We start from the raw sequence: 21,417 nt of genomic DNA, 5'->3' as shown, positions 1-21,417 counted from the left end.
TGGGGGCGCCGTTGCGCGCGGGCGCAGTGCGCGGCGGGAGCGGCGGGCGGCGCCGGTCGGAGCTGCGCGGGGCGCGGAGCCCGGCGAGCGCGGCCCCGCCATGAACAGCATCAAGAGCGTCCCGGCGCGGGTGCTGAGCCGGCGCGGCGGGCACAGCCTGGAGGCGGAGCGGGAGCAGTTCGACAAGAGCCAGGCAAGGGCGGCGGAAGGGGGCGGGGACGGTGCACCCGGTACCGGCTGCGGTTCCCGGTACCGGCTCGGGCTGGAGGCGCTGCGGGACCGGCCCGCTCCGCTTCGTGGGGCATCGCCTCGGGTTGCGCTTCGCGGGGAGGCTCACCGGGAAAGGGGGAGGTGGGTCCCCGCCGGGCTCCGGGGACCCCCGGTGGGGCGGCGCGGCTGCCGTCCGCTCGTCCGTCCGTCCGCTCGTCCGTCCGTCCCCGCTGCGGGTGCGGCGCACGATCCCCCGCCTGCCCCACCGCTTCCTCCCGCCGCGGCCCCAGGACGGTCCTGCCGCCCCCGGGCCGGGCACCGAGGCCGCGTCCCCGCCGTGCGCCGCCGTCCCGGCGGGCAGCAGAGCCCCGGGCAGGCGGTGCGTCCCCCGCGCACCGCTCGGGCCTTATCGGCAGGTAAACACGGCCGTGAGCAAACATGCAAAGTTTATGGCCCCGGCCGTACCGGCGGGAGCGCGGCCAAGCCCGGGGCCGCCGCTGGGAAGAGACGGGGCAGTGCATTCGGTACCCACCGCCCCGGTACCGAGCATCTCCGCATCCCTGCAATGCCCCTCGGCGCCGGTCCCAGCCCCGTGGTGACACGGGCTGCCCGACAAAACCGGGGGCTGTTCGGCAGTGGGTATGGGTCACAAGTGGGGTCTCCGTTGAGGGTTCGGGGTGGCCGGTCCCGAAGTGGGTGGCAGAGTGAGAACAAAGCCCCATCGTGTTAGTGCCCAAGCGGTGTCTGGCTTGGATAGGGGTGTCCATAGCCCTTCCTGCAGCCCCCGTGGGCTGGGCGATGCTCGGGCACTGACAGAGCTGGTGTACGTCTTACGGGAAATCAATCGCTCCAACAGCCGTGGGCAGAGATGGACAGAGGGACAGGCTCACCTGCTGCCCCAGCAAAAATAATGACAACCTCCTGGCAGGCATCTCTGACCCGTCTGACTTTTTCCAGTCTGCAAATTAATTGCAGGTGTTCTTTTCCTTTGCCCCTTCGCTGGTCCTTCCCCAGCCCCTGGGATGGTTTAGTCCTGGAGAGCGTCAGCGAAGCCAGGTGGTGATTTTGGGCCTCGCGGGGTCACGGTGCTGCTCAGCTGTGCTGGGTAGGAAATGCAGCTTGTTGGGTTTGGGGAGCAACACGAGAAAACCGGCAATTCCGGTTCCTTCTGGACATGTCTCCTTCAATTGTCCCACTGGGCAATGCTGATAAATAATCGCAGTGCAAGCGCTGCCTCGTGCGCCGAAGGGCAGCCGGTGCCAGCGGCAGGAGCGTGTCCTTCACCCCTCCCTTCCACCCCTCTGTGATGTTTTGGGCTTTTCAGTGGGATTTGTGTCCCACGTGGGTGCAGCTTTATTTGTGGCAGAGCCACGTACAGGGCGAGCGGGTGGTCGCTCTACATTAGAGCTCAACCTGGGGCTCACTGGTTGACAGGCATTTCCACCACGCAAAGTGACCTTTTTTTCCAGTACCCGCTGAAAAACTCTCCTAAAGGGGCTTTATCCTCATGCGGCTTCTCATAGCAGTGCTTCGGGTGAGAGCAAAGCGGTTCCAATGTCAGCACACGGGTATCGATCTGCCTTTTACGTCTAATTATAGCTGCCAGGGAGAGGGCCACTGGTCACCTTTGTATCGCGGGGCGGTCAGTGGCACATCCTCTGTGTGAACCTTTCCTGGCTGAGGATTTCCCACCACCCTGCAAAATGATGGTGCCAAATCCAAGCGCCCCATCTCCTTTCTCCAGCGAGGGCTGGGTCGGTGCCTGCGGGCGCAGACAGGGGTTGTGGGCCCCGGTGTGATCCTGGGTGCTCATGGCTGATGCAAAACTCACCCACTTTCCCTGAAAATGCTTTTCAAGGTCTTGTGTCAGGGTGATGGAGACATCCCCGTCGGAGCGGCCGCGCGTGGGAGGTAGGAAGCCGCCATCCGGCAGTGGGCACTGGCTCTGCAGCCTGGCAGGAGGCAAAACTCGCTCTTTTCCACAGCCAATTCTTGCTTTTTTTAAACAAGAAGGTTAAAAATCCAGCGAGCTCTGGAGCTGCCAGGAATATGGTGTGTGTGACTACCGAGTGGGGCTTTTTTGGTGTAATTTGCGATGGAAAAGCATTAGGAAGGGAACTCCGGAGCAGCCGTTAGCAGTTTAGCTGATCTGGCAGCCTTTGTGCCGCTGGGCTGGGGAGATTTCCTGCTCAATGTCCTGCTGCCAAAAAATCACCCCCTGCTCTGGCGTCACGCTCGGACCCGGCATCCACCTGCCAGGTGGGGATTGCATCCCCGTGGGATGCCGGGGTTTTGGGGAGCCGTGGGCGGGGAGGATCACGCCGTAATTAAAAGCAGCCTGGAAAGAAAGGGTGGATGTAAACTGCACTCCTTCATTTGGGCGCTTTGATCCCGGCTTTAGTCACTGGCTTGGTACGTGAGGGCTGTGAGTAAGGTGTTCGGGCTGCACCCGTGTGGGCTCCCGCAGCCCGCGGCTGGGCGGGTTTTGGGGTCCGACCCCCCACTGGTGGGGCTGGGGCTGCTCCGCTCCCCGGCAGCCGTGGGGAACCGGCCGCAGGTGGCGCGAAGTTTTGGCCGGGCTGGTTGCGCATCTGCAGTGACAACCAGGACCTGCCCATCTCCAGATGTGCTGATGACGTCCCAAGCGGCCAGCCTGGGGGTGAATCTCCCCATTTTGGAGCCATCCTCCACAGCCCAGCCTCTCCGGGCGGGGATGTCCTGAAGAGGCATACACATCCCAGGCTGCAGCACCACCCATGCCTGTCTCTGGTCCCACTATCCCCTTTTTGGGGACCTCCTGGCCAGCCCAGGGTTTGGAGCCCATGAAAGCACACCTGAGCCGGCGGCCCCGAGGGATTGGCATTGGTTTAGTGGCACCATGGTTTCTTTGGGACCACACTGGATGAGGTGTCCCTGTCACGCTGGTGCTGGGGGCTGCCCCTGCAGGGTCAGCTCCGCTGTGCTGGACGTCGAATGGCTCAGGTGAAACCTCTGCACTGAATCACCAAAGGTGAAACCAGCCTCCCCAGCAGCTCCTGGGCTGAATTTTGGCTAGTTGGGCTGGAAATGAAATTATGGGCAATAAACACAATAAAACCACAAGCACCAATGGGAATTACAGCCTGGTTTTGGGATGGGCCAGATGGATCCCAGCCCTATCCCTGTCCTGCCATGCAGTGTCAGGTGGCCAAGCTCCTGTCCCCGGGTACATGGGACAGTGTTTCCTTTCCTGGGGGGTCTGCCCTCATCTTGCACATCGACCCCTCTGGCATCGCCTCCTGCCAGCCCCGCGGGGCTCCAGGCTGAGCCTGGCTCCCACTGGTGGGTTGGGACAAGCACGATGGGTTGGGACGAGCATGCCGAGTTGGGACGAGCACGATGAGTTGGGATGAGCACATCATGCTGCTCCTGCACACGGTGGGCGGTGAAAATCCTGTTTTGGGAGCTGTGTCTGCCCTTCTCCCCTCTGTGCAAAGCGGTAAGATGCAATAACCCCTTTAGCAGCTCTTTGCTGTAATATGCGTTTCCAAGCCCTGCCTTGCAAAACCATCAGCTCATTGCTCTCCGGCACGTGATAAACCTTGCTTTCTCTCAATAAGCCATCGCTTTGGTGTTGTACTGGGAGATGGCGGTAGCCATGAGGACCTGTGGCACATCTCACCGTCGGAGCCGCGGTTAGGGATGCAGCATCTCCACATGCTCCATGTTTTTGGGCAGTTGCGGAGGTGCCGGGAGCTTTGGGAGAGGCAGCTGCACTGCAAGTGCCTGTTCCGGGCACTCCAGGCTCATTAACCTTCGGGAATAAGAGGATTACAGCGAGTCGACGGCTTAACTCCGTTGCTGCTTTATGGCCCCACATGGCGGGGTAATGCCCGGGGCTTCCCCTGCGCTGGGAAGGGCAAAACCAGCGTCTTTTCCCAGTGACTGGGCACAGTGTTTTGGGTCCGGCTCACTTTTTGGGATGCATTCACAGCGTTTTTGCTGCTGTTGTGCCCAGCTTGCGGGCATGGGCATTTTGGGCTGATTCAGGGCGGATTGGGTGTATTGACACCTGCAGCATCGCCCCTTGGGCAGCGTGTTGGGTTCCTCCTGCATAAGTCAGGAGCACTCGATAACTTGCTCTCGATTTCCTCCTGCAAGAAAACGCCTCAATTCAGAGACAATCAGCCGTGTCAAAGCAGGTGCTTTCCCCAGGAGGGGAGAGGAGATTTTTATGAGGTTTCAGGCTCGTGGGGCTGCAGGGAGGGACCGCGTTTCTCTTCCGGCACGAGCGCCGGTGGCGGAGCCGCTTCCTGCCCTCCCAGCTGGGACCTTTTCCTCTGCTGGTGACCGAGGGCTCACAGGCGCAGCCCGGGCGCTTGTGTGAGGGCAAAGCAGCGCCATTGAGGACCCAGCGAGGAGGAGGAGGATCCTCATCAATCACAGCAACTCGTCATGCAACAACTGACCCCTGCCTGAGGTCGTCTGTTGGAATAAGCCCATAAATCAAAGCGTGCTGTGATCAAACACATCAAAATATAGATAATCCTCCCCCGATGATCACATTGCTCTGGATCTTTGCTCCGTTGAAACGAGCATCGCGACCGCCGCTCCCTCCTTGCCCGGGGGCTGCGTGACCCCAGGTGCTGTTTGCTCACAGCAACGGCATCAAAAAACCCCCCGCCACCCCCCTGGTTCAAAGGCTCCTTGTGACTAGACAAACAACTCTGGAATTTGGCATCTGGCTGTTGTGCCTTAGCGCTCCCCAGGCACGGTGCTGAGATCAGGCTGCAAAAATGCAAAGATTTGTTTTCTGGTGCGGGGACAGCGGGAGCATCAGCAGCATGGTTGGTGGTGGCCCAGCTCCGACCCATCGTGCTGGAGATGGGGGTTCAACAGGCCGCTTTGTTTGAGGGTAAAAGAGCCTACTTTGATGCGTCACAAATGGCTTTGAGGTGACAAATGTGTTATAAAATTCAGGATATTCCCCAAAAGCGCGAGTGCTTCACTTCGGGGGGGACAGGGCAGCCGCGAGGGTGATGCTGTGTCTGACAGCTGCTCTCCCCTCCTCTCCCAGGCCATCAGCATCAGCAAAGCCATAAATACGCAAGAGGCACCAGTGAAGGAGAAGCATGCCCGCCGTATCCTTTCCCTCGGCTCACCTGGGCAGTGTGGAGCAGACCCAGTGCCGAGGCCGGAGAGGTTTCACCCCGTGGGTGGTTTGGGACAGAGGAGACCCCTCAGAGCTTGGTTGGGGGGTGGCGTAGTGTAGGTTTATCCATCAGCAAAAATGCAAACGGGCAGTGCAATAAGTTGGCATTTCTTTGGCAATAAAATGCAGAGGGCCCCAGTGTGCCCTGCAGCAGGGCAAGGTGCACCAGGAGAAGATAAATGGGGTTTTATTTGCGGGTGCAGCATCGCGCTGCTGATCTCCATGCCTGCGGTACACTTGGTGCATGTCCCCTTTTTAATGCAAGTTGACCAGGAGCAGTCCCCAGCCCAGCCTGTCCCCAGCTCCCGTCTGTGTCCGGTTGGCCTTGACCGCAGGGCAGGGATCATCCTGGGGACACACCACGAGAAGGGAGCGTTCACCTTCTGGTCCTACGCCATCGGGCTGCCCCTGCCCAGCAGTGCCATCCTCAGCTGGAAGTTCTGCCACGTCCTGCACAAGGTCCTGCGCGACGGCCACCCTAATGTGAGCGTCCCCTCGGGAACTCCATTTTTGGCTCTTGCTGATGTTCCTCTGCATGGCCCGGGGGGTTTCCTTCCCTGTCCTGGCCACCTTCTCCAGGCCATGAAGCTCTCGGTTACCTCACATCTTTGAAACCTTCCCATGCAAAGCCCCAACCTCTGGCTGCCATTGAAGGGTTTAAACTTCTGCTCCCAAAGCCGGAGCGGCACAAGGGGCCGGGTCTGTGTTCTTCCCAGCTTCAGGGCAGGTGGGTGCTTGCCCAGCTCCATACCAGCCCCTCCATGCCCCATCCCTGCCGGTTTTGTCCCCAGGTCCTCCAGGACTGCCAGCGGTACCGCAGCAACATCCAAGAGACAGGGGACCTGTGGGTGAGTGGGGGGAACTGGAGGTTTGTGCCTTCCAGGGCGTTTGGAGGTGGGTGCTGAAAAATATCGTGGGCATGAGAAAAGCAAAGTATCACCTGAAATAACGTGATGGTTACACGTGTGGTGAAGGGCATGAGGGTGAGAGCCCTAGAGCTGGCGCAGGGTCAGCAGCACACGCGGGCTCTGCTGGATCGAGCTGCATCGCTCGGGATTCGCCACATTTCCCCTCGTGTCTCTGGCAGGGCCATTTACACGACAGGTACGGGCAGCTGGTGAGCATCTACACACGGCTCCTCCTCAACAAGATCTCTTTCCATGTCAAGGTGAGACCCTCTGCTGCCTCCACACCCCACTGTGCCAGGGTGGGGGGCTTCGCAGGGGCTTGTGTCACATCAGCAAAAACAGCAACTACTGTTTTGTTTTATTTTTCCTTTCACAAGCATCCTGAGTTCCCCCCAGGCCTCGAGGTGTCGGATGAGGTGCTGGAAAAGACGGCGGGGACGGACGTGAACAACATGTGAGTGTCCTGGTGTGGTCGCCAGCTCTGTGTCACCTGGCTGGCAGCGTCCTCCTAAAGAAACAGCTCCTGTCCAGGGCACCCATCGGTGCTTCATAAGTTGGCTGGATGGTGCCTGATTCCTCCTGCACCCACAGAGTGATGAAGAGCGTAAATTCAGGGAGCAAAACCACCAAATTCTTATCAATCTGAGTTGTTGGTGGCGGAGGGACCTGCAGCAAACATGAGCAGCCGGAGCAAGGATGTCTCTGCCGCTGTGTGATGGGATTTTTTGGGGGTTTCTTTGGCAGCTTCCAGCTGACGGTGGAGCTGTTTGACTACCTGGACTGCGAGCTGAAGCTGTCGGAGTCAGGTGAGGAGGCGGCCGGTCCCTCCCGCTCGCCCCAGGGCTCTTGAGCAATAGTTTCGCTCTTTGGTCTGGAAGGGAGTTGGGCTGAGGTCAGCGGCTCAGCTCCTTCCTCCTCCTCCTCCTCCTCTTCCTCCCCCTCCTCCTCCTCCTCCTCGGTGTCTGAGGTCATTTCTCAGCCAGATTTCCCATTGATGCTCTCTAGAGGCGGTTGTAGGAAAATATTTCTGGAACGTGGCTGGTTTTAGCCCACCTGAGCAATGCAGTGTTGTTTTCAGAGCAATGCTGCTCTGAAATATGTTTTTATTTCTTTTTGGTATAACCATGTTAATCATATGCATTACCCAAATCCTTTCTATCCCCCCGTAGCAGAGGATGAGGCTGCACTGTACCTCTTTCTGAATACTCGTTTTGTCCTCTGGGGAGGGCTGGAGGCCCCTGCCCATGTTTGCTTCCCTCACCTCCTTCTCCAGGAATTTTTAGATGGCTTAAAAATGCGGCGGTTTCCTCCTCAGTCGTGGGTCAAGAACACGGAGCTGCCCTGGAAAACAGGGCACAGCAGGAGAGACCGTGTTCCCGGCTCCCGTCAGCCTCCCGCTTCTCCTCCTGACCCACTTATACAGAGAATTTCTATTCATAAATACTTTAAAGCTGAGCAGGGAAGAAGAAGCCGGTGTGGATGTGCTGGCTGGATTGCTGCCAAGGGAAGGGATCTGTTTCCAAGTCGGGGCAGACGAGGCCGCGGTGCCAGCGGGTCCGTCCCCTGCCCTGCGATCCTCTCCCTGCTCCTTGCACCGTTAAATACGGGTGTTTCAAAAAGATTTGGATGTGAATTCAATGATCATCTCAATGTTGTCCATACAGCAGGTGGAGGGAACATAGAGCATTTATAAACAGGTTACTAAAACTTGATAACTCATTAAACTGTTTGTAAATTTTTGGGTAATTGTAACGTGTTTCCATTGTGAAATATACACCTTTGAAATTGGGTCCATCTTTTTGAAACACCCTGTATAGCAGAGCAAAACCTCTTGGCTGCATCATGCAGCAGCAGCTCCTGAGGCTCAGCTGTCCTGCCTTTGCATCATCCTGGGGTTAAATCCCTTCTTTTTGGGGTCAGGGTATCGGGGTCAGAACTGAGCACCCTTTCTCTCGGCCATCATGCCACTTTTGGGTGTTTTTCTTGCACGGAGGGGGGATTTTCCCAGCTCAGTAGGACAGGGCGGGCAACAACCCTGGTGTTTACCCCGTGTCCTGGCAAAGCCACATCCGTGGCGGTTAATGATCAATCTGAGTCTCCCGGCGCAGGACGGCTCCGCAAACACAGCGCCGGCGCCTCACCGCGCTCAACCCTCCAGTTTTCAGGCAGCTCAACACCTCGATGGCCGTGTCGCAGATGTCGGCGGTGCAGTGCCGCCTGGCCCCCCTCATCCAGGTCATCCAGGACTGCAGCCACCTCTACCACTACGCCGTCAAGCTGATGTTCAAGCTGCACTCCTGTGAGTCCCCAGGGACGGGCCCTGTGCTCGTCTTTTCCCAGATTTGGCTTCTGGCTGGTTTTGGGGATCAGGCTTTTGTGGATGGAGACACCTGTCACCATGTCCCTGTATCCCAGGCGGGCTCTAGGGACCTGTTCCATCCCTCAGAGACAGCCAGGGTGAAGGAATTAAAAGGACTGGTTCTTGATGAATTCAAACCAATGTACCCTGGTCCGCCAGCCCCCTGCAAGGGGTGTTGGTCTCTTCTCCCAAGGAACAAGCGACAGGACAAGAGGAAACAGCCTCAAGTTGCTCCAGGGGAGGTTTAGGTTGGATCTTGGGAACAGTTTCTTCCCGGAAAAGGTTGTGGGACGTTGAAACAGGCTACCCAGGGCAGTGGTGGAGTCACCATTTAAAAGATACATACATGAGGTTCTCAGGGCCATGGGCTAGTGCCAGTGTTGGGTTATGGTTGGTCTTGATGATCTTGAAGATCTCTCCCAACCGAAATGATTCTACGATTCTGTTGCTGGGCAGTGTGCGGCACCAGGGGCTTCGCGTGGGTATTTTGTGGTTCCCACAGCTGCCTTTCCCTGGTCCCTGCACCAGGGTGGGGACATCCCACTCCCATGCCAGCCCCTCACATCCTGCTCCCTTCTGGCCTTCACCCCCTGGCTTTTGGAGCTGGAGGGATCCAGATGCATGTGAATAAATTTGTGGCCCCAGATCAGTCCCGGCTGTCCCCTCTGTTGCTGCAGGGATGCAGGGACAGGAGGAGGATGATCCTTGTGGGTCCATTCCAACTCGGGACATTTTGTGATTCTGTGCAGGTCTGCCAGCCGACACGCTGCAGGGCCACCGAGACCGTTTCCACGAGCAGTTCCGCAGGTAACGCGGGGCCGAGGTGGGTGGTGGGGTCCCCTCCCTCCTGCCAAGCCCCGCTGCCTTCCCTGCGAGTGCTTTTTCTTTCCCCCCCTCTCCAGCCTCAAAAACTTCTTCAAGAAAGCATCTGACATGCTGTATTTCAAGCGGCTCATCCAGATCCCCCGGCTGCCAGAGGTATGGTGAGATTTTGGTTGTAGGTGGTGCTTTAGAGACCCTGTGGGTTTGGGGTGCATGAGAGTGTCCCCACAGGTGAGTTTGGGGTCTGAGGACGCTGCGGAGGGACCCACCAGCCCATCTTGGCAGCAGGGGGATGGTTACTATGGTTACCTCCCTCCTCTTGGGGGTCTGTGTGTGGTGGTCCCCAAAACCACAGGCAATGCCACCATGACCCTGTGTCCCTGCAGAGCCCCCCGAATTTCTTGCGGGCGTCTGCGCTGGCTGAGCACGTGAAGCCGGTGGTTGTCATCCCCGAGGAAGCCCCTGAGGACGAGGAGCCGGAGAACCTCATTGAGATCAGCACGGTTTCCACCACGGAGCCACAGGTGGGGACATGGGGATGGGATGAAGCCCCTGGGACAGGGGGGACAGGCACCTGCAGCCTGGCTCAGCTTGCCACCCTCTGTCTTCTCCAGATCACTTCAGATATGTTTGAGCAAACCTTCGGGCCACCCAATGGCATTCGGGACGACAGGTATGAAGATCTCTGGTGGCCCAGAGGGGGGACACCGCGGCGTGGGGCCAACCTGCCTCTCTCTACAGAGATGCACAGATCGAGAGCCTGAAGAAGGAGGTGGAGATGCTCCGTGCAGAGATGGAGAAGATTAAACTGGAGGTAAAGCCTGGCCGGGGAGCAGCCGATGTGGGAGAGTGGGGTGTTTTTTGGTGCTGTAGCATGGCAGCTCCAGTGGGATGCAGCAGGAGTGAGGTCCTGGCACCCAGTGCTGTGTTTTGGGGCCTCTCCCCATGCCAGAACCTCACTCCCGATGCCGATGGGGAGGGGACACATGAGACCTGTCCCTCAGCATCCCAACCCACTGCTTGCAGTGGGGACAGAGTGGCTGCGGGTGCTGACGGGACAGCTTTCATGTGCATCTCGTGGCTGCTTTTCCCAAATCACACCTGGACAGGGATGTTGGGGAGGGCACAGCTGCTGCTGGCAGTGGTGCAGGGCTGTCCCCAAGTCCCCCGCGGTGTCCCGCAGGCACAGCGGTACATCACCCAGCTCAAGGCACAGGTGAACAGCCTGGAGGGTGAAGTGGAGGAGCAGCGCAAGCAGAAGCAGAAGGCACTGGTGGACAACGAGCAGCTGCGGGATGAGCTGGAGAGGCTGCAGAGGGTGAAGCAGGACAGCGACAGGTCCCAGCGACTCTGTGCTGAAGCAGAAAGTAGGTGCCCTACAGAACCCATCGTCCGCGGGACACCCCCATCGCGGTTGCTGATGCTTTTTCAACCTGTTCCAGAGAAAGCCAACGCCACTGAGATCCGCTACACGAAGCTGAAGGAGAAGCACAGCGAGCTCATCAACATACATGCTGAGCTCCTGAGGAAGGTAACGCTGCTGCCTGTGCCAGGCAGGGACACACCACTGCCTTTGTCCCTCTGCTACCGCTGGTGTGGCTTGTGTGTGCCCAGCCCCAACCTGTACTGGTCCCGTCATCCTGCACCCAGTGGGTGCACTGGGCAGGGGGCACCCCTTGAATTCAGAGAATCAGAGAAACATTTTGATTGGAAAACACCCTCAAGATCATCAAGTCCAACAGTTAACCCACCCCTGGTGCTACCCTGTGTCCCTGAGAACCTCATCTCTGTCTGTCCAACCCCTCCAGGGATGGTGACTCCACCACTCCCCTGGGCAGCCTGTTCCACTGACCCCAGAATTTGCGTTTTGGCCTCCCCAGGTCCCAGCACAGGGACGGTCACTGCCCTGGTCCTGCTGGCCACACCAGTGCTGGTACCAGCCAGGATGCTGTTGGCCTTTTTGGCCACCTGGGCACACGCTGGCTCATATTCAGCCACCGTCAACCAACACCCTCAGGTCCCTTTTCCACTGGGGACTTTCCAGCTGCTCTTCCCCGAGCCTGTAGCACTGCCTGGGGTTGTTGTGACCCAAGTGCAGGACCTGGCACTTAGTCTTGTGTCCCTTGGCAGTCAGATGCCATGAGAAATGCATCTTGGAGCTATCCCCTGAGCCAGAATTTGGTCAGAATGAGTGCAGTGATGGCCAGGGTCCCACCTCTGAACACCCATTAAACCCCGTGTCCCCACGCAGAACGCCGACACTGCCAAGCAGCTGACGGTCACGCAGCAGAGCCAAGAGGAGGTGGCACGTGTCAAGGAGCAGCTGGCGTTCCAGGTGGAGCAGGTGAAGCGAGAGGCCGAGATGAAGGTGAGCCAGCACAGCCTGGTCCTTCCCCACCGTGGGGCTTCACCGCCCGGCACCGAGCCCTCCCCAGCCCGGGACACACAGTGGTTGTGCACAGTTTGGGTGCAGGGATGGGGATGGTTGATGTTGGTCCCTGGTTTTGGAAGGAGTTGCCCTGGCTCCTTAGGAAAGTTTTGTTTAATGCACTTTATTCCCTCTTGCCCAAATCTGCCTTTTCTTCCTCTGAGAAAATGCCACAGTGCAAACTGGTGGGTTTGGGTGCTTTTGCTCTCCGGGGCCCAAGCTGGGGATCGCTCCCAAAATTCCTGCCTTGGTGAAATGAGTCCCCCCAGGACACTGAAAACCTCTCCTGGAAAACGTGTCCGAATTTGTTCCCCCGATCCTGGCCGTGTGCCGGTGCGGAGCGGGGCTGGAGCGCGGTGGCAGCGGCTGAGCCCCCGGCACTGTGTGTGGTTGCAGCTGGAGGACCAGAGCGTGCAGCTGGAGCAGCTGCGGCAGGAGCTGGACACGCGGCGGGACGAGCTGGACCAGGCACAGCGCTCGCTCAGCCACGCCAAGCAGGTACAAGGTGGGGGGCACAGCGTGCACCCCAATCCCCATCACATGTCCCTGTCATGCAAGACGGCGTCCCTGCCACCACTGTGGTGCAAACAGTGCGGGGAGCCCTTGTGGGGCTTAACACGGGTCTGCCCCATCAGTGTCATGAGCTGGGCTTGTCCTCAGCTCCCCCCACATGACTGCTGGGCTTGCGACATGGTGACAGGTGAGTGGCAGGGCTCTCCTGTCCCCACTGGCAGGCCAGCACGGAGCTCAGCGCCCAGGTGGAGGCTCTACAGGCCGAGAAGGAGGTGCTGAGGCGGTCGGTGAGCGAGAAGGAGTGCGAGCTGCTCTCCGCGCGTGGCCTCGTCGAGGAGAAGGAGCTGCAGCGGAGCCAGGAGGTGGACAAGGCCACGCGGGAGATCTGCGAGCTGCAGGGCCGGCTCCTGGAGAAGGTACGATTTTGTGTGGAGAGCCCACTGCTCCTCTGCTCGCTGGGGCAAGACGTGTTTTTGGGGTGCTGAGCGGTTGGGGGGCTCAGCCATTGCTGATGTAGCCAGTGGGTTATGACTTGCACCAGTAAAAATGGAGTGTTTGGGTCTGATCATGCAGATGGCCCCTCAAGGGATACACTGGTGGTGGGACCATGGTGACAGGGGTCCTGTGTCCCCATTGTGCCACTCAGCTCTTCCTCCTGCCCCACAGAGCAACCAGGAGCAGAGTCTGCAGCAGAAGCTGCTGGACGAGCAGTTCAGCATCCTGCAGGAGACAGTGCGGGAGGCCGAGGACATCCTCCGGGACGCGGTGGCCAAGCTGGATGACCCATTGCACGTCCGCTGCACCAGCTCCCCAGGTACCTCCTGCTTAACCATGTGGCCGCAACCCACAGCCCCTTCTGAGACACGTAATGTTGCATCTCAGCTGCCTCCAGGCATCTTTTCCCACCAAGCATGACACTCAAGGTTGGAGTCTAACTTCTCAGGGATAAATTTTTAGCTCTGGTCTCAGCATTTGACTTTAATGACTCAAATTTTAGTGTTGCTCCCCAGCGGGGGCTGTGAGGACTCAAACCGTCTTGGCTTGCACTCAGTGGTGCCCTGTGAAGCCAGCACTCGTGCTCATTCAGACCCTGCGCTAATGAAGCTAAATTGGTTACAGATTACCTGCTCAGCCGGGCGCAGGCGGCGCTGGAGTCCACGGGCAGCCTGGAGAACGGACACGCGCAGTACGTGGCCTCCATGGCAGGTACCTGGGGCTGGGACCGGTGGCATCGCTTGCATCTTGCTTTTATTTTCATCCATCCAGCAGTCCCCGGCTGCTTTGGGGCTGTGGGCAAGTGCGTAATGCCCTGGTGATGGGAGGACATGGGGGATGGAGTTGCGGGGTCCATGTGCTCATTCACGGAGCAACCTGCAAGCCAGAGGAGGCAATAGTAACCTCTCCAAGTGCTCGTACTGATCCCTTGGGGGGTTGCAGCTCTCAAGGCATGGCCAGTGGTGCCCCGACCAGCAGCGCCTGACCATGTCCTCTCATGGGCAGATGCCGCGGGGCTGGTGGGGGCTCTGGCCCTCTTCGCACACCTGATGGCCGACACCATCGTGAACGGCAGCGCCACGTCCCACTTGGCTCCCACCGACCATGCTGACCGTGAGTGCTGTGTGTGGGTGGATGCAGTGGGTGTTGGGGAGGCTTTTTGCTCGTGGGGCTTGTTTTTGGGGTGGCTGTGTTAAAGGCCCCTCGGATAGAGGCTGTGTGTGGGGTAGGTCTTCCCACCGTCGCCCCAGCTCCCTGTAGTCCCTGACATTCCCTCCCTTCTAGGGTCCCTTCCTGCGCCCGGAACGTCACTGTACTCATGGAAACTGATTTATCCTTTTCTGCAAGAAATTGGCTGGATGCTGCCAATGCTCAGCATTATTTCTATCAGGCTGAAATAGCTGGGAGTGTTCAGCCAGGAGAAGAGAAGCTCTGGGGAGACGTTATTGCACCTTTCAGTGCTTAAAAAGGGGTGCTAAGAAAGATGGGACAGACTTTTGAGCAGGGCCTGTTGTGATAGGACAAGGAGTGATGGTTTTAAACTAAAGGAGGGAGATTCAGGCTGGACATGAGGAAGAAATTGTTGCCCTGAGGGTGGTGAGAGCCTGGCCCAGGTTGGCCAGAGAGGTGGTGGATGAACCGTCCATGGAGACATCCCAGGCCAGGCTGGACGGGGCTCTGAGCAACCTGAGCTGGTGAAGATGTCCCTGCTCATGACAGGGGTGGCACTGGGGAGCTGGGAAGGTCCCTTCCAACCCAAATGATTGTGTGATTACATGACTGAAGAGAGGAGGAAGAGGAGGGTGGCCGGGCTGAGATATGGAGACCCCTTGCCTGGTGTGGGCTCAGCACTGACCTATCCTCTCCGCAGGGCTGACAGAGACGTGCCGGGACTGCGGGCAGCAGAGCCTGGACTACCTGGGCAAGCTGAAGGACAAGCAGACGCTGGGCTGCGCCGAGCTGGGGGACGTGCGGCGGGCGCTGCAGGGGGTCCTGCAGCTGGCTCAGGTAGGAGATGGAGCCCAGCGCACCCCCCCTTCCTGCCAAAACTACACCTGTGATTGAGTTTTTTCACCTTGATTTGGGGCATTTATTACATCTGAGGTCCCTGTGCCATGTTCGCTGGAAGTTGGTGGCATGCGTGCCTCCACCTTTGTGGTCTGCGGAACGCTGCTCCTGCAGCTTTATTTACTTAATGGGGTAAAAAAAAAAGGGTCAAATACCTGTGTTTGGTGTTATTCCTTGCAAATATTCCTTTCTCTCCCTCTGCCTGAAACCTCCTGCGGCAGGAGCTGAGACCCAAGAGTTTAGACATCAAGCAAGAAGAGCTGGGGGACATGGTTGAGAAGGAGATGGCCTCCACCTCCGAGGCGATTGAGGATGCTGTCAGGCGGATAGAGGTGAGACAAAGCTGCAGGACGGGCCATTTTGGGGCAGCAAAGTGTCCTTCTGTTCTCCACCCTGCTCGCCCTCGCAGCAACACGATATCCAACCTTCCTCTCATGTTTCCTGACAGGAGATGATGAGCCAGGCCAGAAATGAGAGCTCCGGTGTTAAGCTTGAAGTGAACGAGCGGTGAGTTGTGAGGTTTCTGTCCCGTGCCCGTACCCTGCTGAGCTGTGCTTTACTCCAAAGCTGCTCATGCAACCTGTGCTGAGCACAAAATTCTCTTTAGAAGAGAAACTTTCTTCCCTGGACGTGCTGTTAGAGGATGCTGAACACCTTTTTTTCTTGTTTCCCTACAGGATTCTGAACTCCTGCACAGACTTAATGAAGGTCAGTACTGCAGAAACCTAGCTGGGACAACAGAGACTGCAAAACCAGAACTTCCCACCATCAGCAGCATCAATCCTTCTCTATAAATTCCCTATCGAACACCAAAACCTGCTTTTCTTCGTTCCAGGCTATTAGACTACTTGTAATGACATCTACGAACCTGCAGAAGGAGATAGTGGAAAGCGGCCGGGTAAGCCCTCCCCTGCATTTGTTTCTCTGCACTGACAGGAAATGTGGGGGAATTTCCCACAATTTGCAGCAATATATTGAATTTTGCACTTTCCGTGTTAGTGGTGCTCTGGCAGTCCCGCTTGCTGGAGATGGGCTGCTCAGCCCTGTGTTCTCCACACACATCACTGTCACCTTTGCAAAACCTTGTGCGTTTTAAACCCGGCTCAAATTTGCAGACTTGGGGCTCCAAAGCTGGGTTTTTTTGGTACGTATTTAAGCAGGGCAGTAAGAGCAGCCTGAAGGGCATAGAAATGCTGCCAATCCCTTCATTTATGGCTTTATATACGAATGTATATATTGTTACGTTTTATGTTGATATTTTACATGGAATTTATATATTGTATATTAGAAACAAGTTAATACAGGCCATAATATTCTCTTAACAACAGGGGGCAGCAACAACTCAGGAGTTTTACGCCAAGAACTCGCGCTGGACGGAAGGGCTGATCTCTGCCTCCAAGGCGGTGGGCTGGGGGGCCACGCAGCTCGTGTAGGTACCGGGACCGGGACCTGTGCTCATACCCAGGGCCAGTCCGTGCTTCTCCATCACCCCACAACCCAAACTGCTGGGTCTGCATGGACCTTTATTGCTGATTCCTTATAAAGCATTGCAGTCCCTGTTGGACCAGTCACTTGCTGTAATCAGATACTCCTGGTTGCTGCTCAGATGGTTGTGGACGGGGCAGTTGGATCAGGGCAGGGTGTCCTCCTCCCAGTGCAGGAAATGTGGATGTTTGTTTGGCCAAACCTTCAAAAATCTCATCTACTGCATTATAAAAACACAATCCTGCCTCCTTTTGTATTTTATGCCCTGAATCTGGGCTGTAGTAATTTGCTTTGTAAATGAGCTTTAACTACAGACAAAGCTGCTGCTTCCAAGTCTGATGCTGATTTCTAAGGGTACAGCAGCAGGTAAATAACCTGCACTTGCTTTGTAGTGCCCAGCGAGTATCTCTGACATTATCTCCCTTCTGATCCGTAATGCAGAGAGTCAGCAGACAGAGTCGTCCTGCACACGGGCAAATACGAAGAACTGATCGTCTGCTCCCATGAAATCGCCGCCAGCACGGCCCAGCTGGTGGCCGCCTCCAAGGTGAGTGTCCCAGCGGGACCCTTTGTGTGCAGCTTGTCCAGTCTAAGTCATTTGTTCCTGTGGTTTTGTCCCGCGGGTGCTTTCAGGCGGCAGTGCATGGCTGTCGTGTTCACCAGCGCTGCAGCCGCCTCCCGGAGCAGGGAGGAAGGGGGAAGCTCTTTACTATTTTCAAGTCAGTTTGTGATTTTAATCCCTGTGTCTTCACCTGCATTAATATTCCCACACATAGCAGGGCTTGCCTTGCAAATGAAGGTGTATTAAACCTCCTGTCAAACTGATTATATAAAGAAAATGTTAAATAACTACCAGGAAGCCTCAAATAAGCAACTGCAGCAGCCAGTATTGAGGGTGATGGGTTTTGGTCCTTGACACCTTTCCTGTTGGTGTGGGTGAAAATGATGTGTGGAGGTTTCTGTGAGCAAATGGGGGTGCATGGTGGGGGGAGGACAACCCATCCTGCTTTTTACAGTAGATGATTTAAAATGAAGAGCATGGTTAAGAAAAAAATAGCTCTGTCTTCACCGATGCTGCTTATCCATGTGTGCTCAGCTCATGTGTGCTGGGGCTGAAGGGCCTTGTGGGGGTCACCTTGACTGGCCCTGATGGGATCAGCAAAGATAAGTGTGTGTCCCTCTGTCCGTCCATCCTTTTCACCCCCAGGTTTTCATGCCCAAGGGCTGTTCTGACACGGTGTGCCCTGTGTCTCTGCAGAACATGGCTGTGGTGGGGATCCACAGCCGCCTCCGTGCTCTTTGCAGGTGAAAGCCGAGAAGAACAGCAGGAACCTGGGCCGCCTCCAGGAGTGCTCGCGCAACGTCAACGAGATGGCGGCCAACGTGGTGGCTTCCACCAAGTCGGGGCAAGAGCAGATCGAGGAGAAAGGTGAGGTTGTTGCAAGGAAAGAGAAGGAAGAAAACCCACCCCAAATCCTTTTTCTAACTTGGCAAACATGCCGAGGTGTCCGGCCAGCTGCACTTTGGCATGTGAGGGGTGCGCTGAGCGAGGACCCTGCTTTTCTCCACAGACACCATGGACTTCTCGGGCATGTCGCTCATCAAACTGAAGAAGGAAGAGATGGAAACACAGGTATGGCCATGAATCATAGAATAGTTTGGGTTGGAAGGGACCTTCAGAGCTCACCTCTTCTGGCCCACTCAAGACGAGTCCCTTCATCGGCAGAACCTCGGGGGCTGAGGGGGTGGATGTGGCAGCCCCGGGGTGGGTATCGCAGGGTCCGTGACGGCTGTTTGGGCGCAGGTGAAGGTGCTGGAGCTGGAGAAGCGGCTGGAGGGTGAGCGGGTGCGCCTGGGCGAGCTGAGGAAGCAGCACTACGCGCTGGCCGGGCCCTGCGACATGGCGGAGGAGGACGGGGACGCGAAGCCGGCACCAACGCCCAGACGAGGCATCCTCAAGAAGCCGCCCATCGCCCAGAAGCCCGGCCAGGGGGAGGTAGGGTCCCCGGGGTAAATATACACGGCGGGGGGGGCGTTCACAGCACAATGACTGATGTTCTTGCTTTATTCGCTCTGGTTTCAGGCCGAGCGAGACGCCGGCCCGGACGCGCCTCCCGGGCTGAACTTCTAGCAGGGGCTGACTGGACGTGCAGCGGATCGCGGTGCCTTGGCGCTGCTGTGCCTTCGTGCGCGGGGTCTCCTCACCACCTGGCCTGGAAAACTGGATTTTTTTAAAGTTTTTTTTTTTTAATATTTTAAATTTTATTTCTTCACTCGCTTCCTGTCCGCAGAGCGGGGGCGCTGCCGGCTCCCCCGACCGCACAGGATGCCCTCCAACCCCTGCCCTGCCAACCGCCTCTCCCGGCTTTATTTAATTTGGGGTTCCTTTGGGTTTGTTGTTTGGTTGGTTTTTTTTAAACCTTTATCAGCACTAGACTTTTTCAGTAAATGTAGCGCTCTACTGTACTGCTGAGACCTTTTCAAACAACTGTGAACGGTTTTTAAAGTAGGAAACTGTTGGGCTTTTCTTGCAACCATTTTTTTTAAATTCCCCTTTTTCAGCCTAAGGGATAATCAGACTTTGTTTCAGCGGAGAGGGAAACACGAGCCTTAACTGGTGCGAAGAGCAGGGCTTTTGGAAAGGAAAAGCAGTTACTGGCACACACTGGCAATAAGGATACAACCTTTATTTTTTTCTTTTCTATTTTTTATTACTACAGCGATGTCAGGGGATCAGGTGCATTCTGTTTTGTATTTAAGATAATTAGCAGACTTAAATCTAACCGTGGCCGATGGGAGCCAAGGGATAGAGAAGTCTGCAGCAATAAGGAATTACTGACGTGGAGAGACACAGGGGCAGAAGAGAAAAGAACCTGCCAGCTGTATATTCCTTTGGAGCTACTGTTAATACCAGGATGTAGATTATTAAAGAAGCAATATTTAAAATACATGTTGTGGTGCCTGGTCAGCTTGTTGGTGGGAGGGGACTGGGGGCTTTGCTCATTGGACTAAGTTGGCCCAAAATTTTGGGGCAGCAAAAGGCAATGAAGTGCCTTGAAAAAATGAGCTAAAGGGTATGGGACACTGATGGGGATGTGTGTTATATACATTTATAAAAAAAAAATACAGATACATGTGTATATACACATATATGGGTATAGATATATAATTTTGTGAGTGCAGCAAGTGACAATTCTTATTTTCCCACCAATCGTATTTATAAAGTGTGTTCCATATGTAAAGGCTTTGGTGTTCATACTGGGCCAGGCAGCTTCTCTGATCCTGCAAGTGACATTGAGATCTCCTCCAGCCTGAAGATTTACACCTTTCTCAGCCTTTCTGTGAAGTGACGGAGAATCTCTTGTGTACAGCAAAGAGCCGGGCGAGGGTTCCCCAGTTGTGACACCGAGTGACAACGATGTCGATGGAGACACAGGAGGGGCCGGGCCAGCTCCACGTCTCAGTTTCGTTTCTTGCAGCAACCCTTTCTCCGGGTACCAGGAAGCACTTTCCGCAGCAGCTCGCAGTCTATTTATAGGCGGTGATAAAGATATATTTGCTGGGAGACTGACGTCACCCTAACCACTCACAACGTTGCGTTTCATAATGGAAATACTGATTAATCAAGAATGGTACCTTTTAAATCCCACTACCGTAAGCCTAGCCACAGCTATATTTAAAGAATTCAAAAATAAAGTAAAACATGGCTTTAAGAATGCTGCTACGGTAAACATAACTCGTTCAAGACCACTAATGCCAATGACTTTTAAATACCATTACTGTATCTATAGAGAGAGGAAGATGTTTCAGCTGATGTGCTACTGAGAACAGATTTTACTCAGTACCTGTAAAAAAAAGGCAATGGAAAATAAGTGCGAGTTGGGCAATATCCCGGTCTGCTCCTTCCACCAACTTCCTACAGTCCAATGTATTTTTTTGAAGCAGCTTTCAAACAGTCCCTAATCAAACCCCTCCTTCCCCACCCCTCGGCTCCCCGGGCAGCCAAATCTCGTAACCACAAGTTAGTTTGAACAGTTGCTCATAAAGTTCAGGACAGCATTGCTACAGAGAGCAAAGTTCGCAAGACACAAGGGTCTCTTAGATCATTGGGAACAAAAAAAAAGCCCATTGAAATCAAGCAAACAAATAGAAACCACTGCTCTGACACGCTCCAGGGAGTCAGGTTAAAAAGCTTCTGTAAAATTATGTTTTAAAGAGCCTTTAAAGCCACGAACAGCAGCCGCCCATTCGCAAGGTTTTGTCCCTTCTGTGCCTGGCAGTGGTGAGTAAGGCACGAGTTTCCTACACCTGGGCAAGAATATTCATAGTGACCATATTTCCTGAACAGCCCCATCAGAAAAATGATGGGAAATACAGAAATATCACCTATCATTTAACAAATGCCTAAGTTGCAGCAGAAAAATACAAAGACAGGCTGTGTTCCTCTTACTAACCATCTACAACTGCTGGTAACTTGAGACAACTAATACACCAGCGCAAAGGACATTGCTGCTAAACACGGGGGTGCTGCAAATCCGTAGAAAAGCTGTGTTAAAGAGCTGCTCTGTTCTGTAGCCACCACAAATAGATCAAAAAACAATGTAAAAAAGGTGTTTTCTTCCATCTATTATCAGTTATGCAGTAGTATCCTATTTCATGTTGCTATTAAAGTGACAGATATCACAGAAAATCACATCAGGTCTTTTCTGTCCTCTGACTCACGCTCCAAAAGAACTCTGGTTGAGTCATTTCTTCTGACTCGTCTTGGCTGAAATTGAAGCTTTTCCTCTTTTAACAAATAAAAGCGGCTTTCCCCCTTCCCTCCGCTTTTCCAGGTGAAGATTCTGAGCACTTCCACTATTCCAGCTAATTGCAGGACACTAAAAGCCAAGGGATTCTACTCAGAAATAGGGCCCACAGCCCTCCTTACCATGATTAC

The 21,417-nt window shown here is 55.6% G+C and overlaps 1 protein-coding gene across 2 annotated transcripts; it reads left to right on the top strand.

Moving 5' to 3' along the window:
* The first annotated feature begins 16 nt into the window (after positions 1-16).
* HIP1R (huntingtin interacting protein 1 related) lies at positions 17-19,426 on the top strand. Of its 2 annotated transcripts, XM_065032841.1 has the most exons (32): positions 17-193; positions 5,267-5,330; positions 5,742-5,884; positions 6,193-6,249; positions 6,489-6,569; positions 6,687-6,763; positions 7,054-7,115; positions 8,468-8,608; positions 9,418-9,475; positions 9,571-9,646; positions 9,877-10,014; positions 10,105-10,163; positions 10,232-10,304; positions 10,674-10,857; positions 10,933-11,021; positions 11,742-11,858; positions 12,315-12,416; positions 12,653-12,847; positions 13,098-13,245; positions 13,551-13,637; positions 13,932-14,039; positions 14,797-14,933; positions 15,215-15,325; positions 15,442-15,500; positions 15,671-15,701; positions 15,829-15,891; positions 16,322-16,422; positions 16,920-17,025; positions 17,784-17,907; positions 18,050-18,111; positions 18,283-18,474; positions 18,562-19,426. In XM_065032841.1, exons 1-32 carry the CDS (start codon positions 101-103, stop codon positions 18,607-18,609), a joined length of 3,186 nt encoding a protein of 1,061 aa, XP_064888913.1. In that variant the 5' UTR covers positions 17-100; the 3' UTR covers positions 18,610-19,426. The 2 variants fall into 2 exon arrangements, with proteins under 2 accessions (XP_064888913.1, XP_064888914.1); XM_065032842.1 differs by lacking the exons at positions 14,797-14,933; positions 15,215-15,325; positions 15,442-15,500; ... (6 more) ...; positions 18,283-18,474; positions 18,562-19,426 and adding an exon at positions 14,211-14,513.
* Positions 19,427-21,417: the final 1,991 nt, after the last annotated feature.

Source organism: Columba livia, chromosome 17, assembly GCF_036013475.1.
Source record: "Columba livia isolate bColLiv1 breed racing homer chromosome 17, bColLiv1.pat.W.v2, whole genome shotgun sequence".
NCBI classification, from domain to species: Eukaryota; Metazoa; Chordata; class Aves; order Columbiformes; family Columbidae; genus Columba; species Columba livia.
Note: the sequence above shows the minus strand (reverse complement) of the source record. Positions and strands in the feature narration are given on the sequence as shown.

What these genes read in the sequence shown, in the direction of transcription:
- HIP1R (XM_065032841.1), top strand. Translation starts at nt 101, where the DNA reads ATGAACAGCATCAAGAGCGTCCCGGCGCGGGTGCTGAGCCGGCGCGGC. An exon ending in AGATCTCTTTCCATGTCAAG is followed by an intron (nt 6,570 to 6,686) that starts GTGAGACCCTCT and finishes TCCTTTCACAAG; the next exon opens with CATCCTGAGTTCCCCCCAGG. An exon ending in ATGCTGAGCTCCTGAGGAAG is followed by an intron (nt 11,022 to 11,741) that starts GTAACGCTGCTG and finishes GTCCCCACGCAG; the next exon opens with AACGCCGACACTGCCAAGCA.